This window comes from Echinops telfairi, unplaced genomic scaffold (assembly GCF_000313985.2).
Source record: "Echinops telfairi isolate 266 unplaced genomic scaffold, ASM31398v2 ScPeMD7_5592;HRSCAF=6446, whole genome shotgun sequence".
Classification (NCBI taxonomy): domain Eukaryota; kingdom Metazoa; phylum Chordata; class Mammalia; order Afrosoricida; family Tenrecidae; genus Echinops; species Echinops telfairi.
In genome coordinates, this window is record NW_022109491.1 from 1,059,521 (window position 1) to 1,064,955 (window position 5,435).

Sequence of the window (5,435 nt, forward strand, 5' to 3'; positions counted from 1 at the left end):
ACACACACACACACACACACACACTCCTCCTGCTGGGCTCTGGTCGTATGCTCACTGGGACTAGTCTTCAAAGAACCGCCACACACCACACGCTTGCTAACCTGAATGTACTTGAAGGCTCTCTTTGCAGATGGCTTGGAATAATCAAATAACTTCAGCGTGTAATCCCTCGACCCTGAGGCCAGGATCTGTTCCGTTGGGTGGAAGGCGAGGCATGTGACCTCGTCCACATGGTCGTAGAGGGTGCGGATCACGGGGTGGTTTTCCATGTTCTGCTGGGCCGTCTCGTTCATCATGACCTAGACCAACAAAGAGAGCTGCTCGACACACCGGCCAGAATCAGAGTGCATCGTCTAGACTGTGAGAAGCAGAAGCAAGCAGCCACCTCTCGGGTCACACAAGAAGGGACAGCAAAAGGTGGGCGGCTGGCTCGTACCTCGATGGGCATGGCGCTCTTGGCCAGCATCCGCTCCGTGTCCAGGATCTTGATGGAAGCATCGGCAGAGCCGGTTGCTATTAGCTGCCCGTCTCTGCTGTAGGTGGCAACCCGGCAGGGCCCTTTATGGGAGGTGACATAGCAAGTCTCATACTCTGACGCCTCTGGGGACATGGTCTGCACGTCTGCGTCAAACTCCAGGTCAATCCCTGTGCCGGGGGCCACCGTGTCAGAGCGGCCGATTGCGTACTGCACCGCGGTGTCATCGTTCTCCATTCCTGAAAGAAACCGGATGCATGGGTGTGAGCACACGCACACACTTAACCCAAAATACCACCTCACTTATTATTGCCTGGTAAAAAATCATCTCAGTAGTAGTTGGGGGGTTGGGAGGGGGAGAGAAGCCCTAAGCTGAGCAACAAGGAAACCCTGGGGAGTTCGTCAGAAAAGATGGTGGTGGTAATGTTGTCCACAGCAGGCCCTGCGCAACTTGGTCGATAGTCGTGTGTGGGGCTGGCCTACTAGAAGAGCTATGGCCCCGGGCACCTCAGCAAGTGCCTTGGCCCTTCAGCAGGCCACCCATCCCCACGTGGTCAGTTCTGGCTGTATGAGGCTAGAAGCTTGTGATCCAGAGACACCTTCGTGAGAGCGATGACCTCGGGCCCACCATTCTGGGCTCTGAAAGCATGCTCCCCGCCCAAAGCAGTGTGAGGACAAATCACAGCGAGGCACACGGGGAAGAGACTCCTTATCATGAGAAACTGAAACAAGAGGTGACTGTGTTTAAACTCCAGCCCATGAGGCAGTCACGCCGGAGGCGCTGCTGGTGTTGTGGGGTACCCCAAGGCCAACTCACTGCCTTCCCGTCAATACCGACCTCGCGGCAACTCCAGGAGGTACACAGAGTCTTATGCTCCACCCCTCCCCCTTTTATAATGGCAACAGCCATCTGAAAATAGATTTTTGCCTAGAGATGTGTTCTTCAACTCTAAGTTAAAAACACGGGCAACTATTTTCCCTTCTAATACCTTTGGGGACTTAAACTCCTTGATCCATTTGGGATTGCTATTTGAGGACTAGGTCAGGAGAGTCGTTTTTCTAAACAGTTTGCAATGTCAGCTGATGGACAGTCCACGCTCTCAACTGATGCAAACATACAAGTGCTTGGCCACACACGTAGTCCTCCCTGACTTACAGATGGTACTGTCTGACATTCTGCACCACAACACTGGCACAACATGCTAGCTAGTTATTTGCACCAACGTTGGTGTCTGCAGCACCAGGCACAGCAGTCCGAGTGACGCTGACTGCCCTGGCTAAGGGTATGGTACCCACTGGGTTGGGCTAGGACTCTCAGTAGTGAGGACCTTGTCGGTGGAATGCAGCCGTGCCGGTGAGGGAGGAGTGGGTGTGCTTACTTACCTTGTCTTGGGCTAGCTTCCCCCACTAACCGTACTCTCCAACCAGTAGAAATAGATGGCTGCTGAATTGGAAGAAAGAAAACCAAGGAGCGGCCTTCTCCTATCAGGTATGAAGCCACATACACATCTCTTCATGGCACAACTGCAAACACCTCCACCTAGTCTCCAGACCTTCACGCTCCAGCTTCCACGATTTCCTTTCCAGGTCACCCCCAAAGTAGGTTCTAAAGCAACCTGAGGATAAACCACCACCACCACGGCACCGCCTCGAGAGCTATTTCCCTACGTGGGGTCTTTGAGGCTGTCAAGCGTTCTCCTGCAAATGGGGGATATTCTGTAAAAAGACATGCTCTGGACCACCACCCGCCTGCCTTGAGGGCTCCCCTACTCAGTCATTCTTTCTCACTTCCCCGCCTGTAGGTGCTGATCTCTATTAAACATCTTGTACCCAAGACCCATCCCAGCCCTGCTGCAGAGAAGCAGGCCTGCTATCCACTGCCACCCCCCCCCACCCCCCCAAGCTACACTCTAGGACAGTAATGAAGAGCACTGCTCAGCCACTCTGTGGTGTTCAACGCTTTCTGAGCCAGATGGGAGAACATCTAGATGGTGCAGGACATGCTGCACAGCATTCAGTCAGGAAGGAAAGGGACAGGATAGCGAGGTCCACTAACTGGAGGGCGTACGGGGAAGAGGGTGGAGGTCTCTGCAGATGGGTGGAGAAGACTCTGAAGTGAGCTGAGACCTGAGGAAAGTCGTACTAATACCAGATTCCTTCAGGCAGAAGCAGAGGCCCCGAAGCTGAGACCAGCTCACTGTGCCCATACCTGGACTCTGCTCACCGGGCACCTGGCCTTCCACCTGGTCAATCAACAGCACCCAGGGCAGCCTCACAGAGTAGAGTAGCAGAGCAGAACCACCCTTCGGGGTCCCAAGCCCACAAGCTTTATAGAAGCAGACTGCCACCTTTCTCTCCTGTTGAGGGGCTGGTGGTTTGAGTGGTTGCTGGCCAACCGACTGGCAACTGAGCACTTGGACTACTGTAGCACCAGGGCTCCTAGTAGTCACACGCTGGGCACCACCTCCACCTCGCCCCAGGTGGGAGGAGCTACCTAGTTTGATGAGGTGCAGCAGCTGCTCCGAGGGCGCACACACGGACTGGGGCTTGATCTCGTTGATGAGGCCATTGGCGATGCTGATGTAGCCGTCGTAGAGCAGCTGGCTGATGATCAGTTTGTAGAGCTGCTGGCGGTCCTTCAGGCCCACTTTGGTGCGGTACATCTTGGAGGATGACAGCGACAATTCCCTGGAGCTGCAAGAGGGGTACGAGGGGTGATGAGGGCAGGGGCCGAGAAAGAAACAGCTGCAGGTCTTTCCCGGACCAGTGACCTCCACACCCAGGGGCTGGGGCTCCTCAGTTGTTTAGCCCATCACTGGTGTTACGCAAGACCCACCGAGCCGGGCCTTTGCTGACCCCCGTACCAGGCAACATCTGCTATCTGCGAGCTAAGATCAACAGAACTTTCCTTCAACTAACCCTCCTCTTCTCTGCCCAAACTGTGGTTGTCAAGTCTGACTCCCAGGGTAGACCTGCCCCTTAGGGAGTTTGGGAGGCAGATCGCTGGGTCTTTTCACTCGGGAAGCTACGGGTGGGCTTGACCCACCAACCTTCTGGTTAATGACCAACCATTTAAACACTTGTGCCACCAAGACTCACTCTGCCCAAATGATGTGTCTGCTGCGAGTTTGGCCCTGGACTGCTTGCTCCCCAAGGAGGTTCCGTTTGTCCCAAGAACAAAACTGACACTGCCGGCTGTGGACAGAGTCCAGGGACCAGTTTCCAGCAGCTGAGCAGGTTACTGTAGTTCTATAACTCACTGCGATGTTGCTGATTCTGACCCACAGTGACCCTGTAAGAAAGAATAGGACGTGCCCCTGTGGGTTTCAAAGGCTGTAAATCTTTATGGGAGCAGTTGACGTCATCTTTCTCCCTCAAGGCAGCTGGTGGTTTCAAATTGGTGACCTTGTGGTTAGCTGCCAACATGTAACCTTAATTATGACAACTTAAAATTAAGACAACTAAATTAAAAGGGAAGGGCAAAAAGCTACTGTCTTACCGAAAACTAAACCAAGTTGAGCCATTCTGAAAGACAAACTCTTTAGTAAAGGGTTTTCAAGGCTGCCAAATCTTTATAGGAGCAGAGTCTCAGCTTTCTCTCACAGGACGGACGGTCAGGGGATTTGAACGGCTGACCTTTCAGTGAGCAGTCTATCACTAACACTGGAGCTCCTTCCTATAAAGGTTACAGCTTAGAAAACCTGATACCAATACCTCCTGCCATCCAGTAGATTCTGACTCACAGGGAGCTGACAGTCTCATCTTTCTCCCAGGGTGGCTGGTAGGTTTGCACCGCCGGCTATTTCGGGTTTGGTGGCCCAACACCCAAGCCACGGCACCACCAAGGCTCCATCTGGGGTTGCACTGCGTTGGAACCGACTCTACAGCCCACAACCGTGGCTTTAGTTAGACATTTTCAAAAAGCAGGACCCCAGCGTTACGTGTGGACAAATGTCAGAAGGTTGCAGGAGACTGGATAGCAAATGAAAAGAAAGAAAACACGTGCAGGCCATGGGTAGGTTCAGAGCCTCGGAGAAATGGACAGGAGGAAGCGGCAGGGCGAGTGAACAGAGCCACTAGGGAGGACTGGCCCTGTCATACTCTACAGGTGATTGTGAACGAGCACAGGAAAGAGGGAGGCCCACTGGACAACCACACAGCTCTCCTTGGAGAATCAGAGGTGACCGCAGTTTTCATGCATTGCCTCATGCCATCCTCCAAAGCATCCTATGATGGAGGGGAAATGTCACACTCATGGTCTCCCAACGAGTGTCTGAAGGAACCAGGGTGGAACACTGGTGGCTTGCTTCCAGAGCGTGTGTTGCCCCTAAACCGGTTTCGTAATAGTCCCTAAACATGTCATAAAACCGGCCAGTCTTAATTAGCTAGCTGTAGTTGCCATTGAGTCGAGTTGACCCCACGGTCGCCCCACGTTAGAACATATAATGCGTGGTATGTAATGAACGTGCCCACAGCGACTCAACTGCAGAACCCAAGTTTTCTCCATGCCATCCATCAAGTGGATTCGGGCTCATCGCAACCCAGAGCGGCGGGATGGAGTGCCTGCCCTTCCCGGGCTGTAAATCTTCACGGGGGCAAAACGATCCCCCTTTCTCCCATTGAGCGGTCGGAGGTTTTGAACGGCTGCCCAACTCGCAAAGCACTACGCTGCCGGGGCGCCTCGGACCCTTGCAGGCATGAACTCATTGAAGGAAATCACTCGTTGCCCGCACGCCCGTGGAAACAGACACGCCGACCCGCGCCTGTGTAGGCGCCACTGGGGTCCGCAGTAAACGGGGCTCGGAGAGGCGGGGCCCCCCACCCACGTTCTCCCCGGCTGGGGCGTCCAGCCCCCGGCCCCGTCCTCTCACTTCTGCCGGGGGCACATGGAGAGTCAACCCACCGGAAGGCGAGCTCCGGCTTCTCAGCCCCTCCTCGCCAGGCTGGCGACCCAGGACCG

General features: G+C 54.4%; 1 protein-coding gene across 2 annotated transcripts in view; it reads right to left on the reverse strand.

Annotated features, from left to right (window-relative positions):
* CSTF1 (cleavage stimulation factor subunit 1) overlaps window positions 1-5,435 on the reverse strand; it is a 37,301-nt gene that overhangs the window by 6,068 nt on the left and 25,798 nt on the right. Inside the window, exons 1-4 of one of the 2 annotated variants that reach the window (XM_004698067.2) lie at window positions 3,575-3,767; window positions 2,970-3,169; window positions 437-714; window positions 102-299 (exon numbers count right to left, since the gene is read on the reverse strand). In XM_004698067.2, the coding sequence (XP_004698124.1) occupies window positions 102-299; window positions 437-714; window positions 2,970-3,138 (645 nt within the window). In that variant the 5' untranslated portion in view covers window positions 3,139-3,169; window positions 3,575-3,767. Of the gene's footprint in view, window positions 1-101; window positions 300-436; window positions 715-2,969; window positions 3,170-3,574; window positions 3,768-5,435 lie in introns of those variants that run through there. The other variant, XM_045295561.1, reaches the window with a different exon arrangement.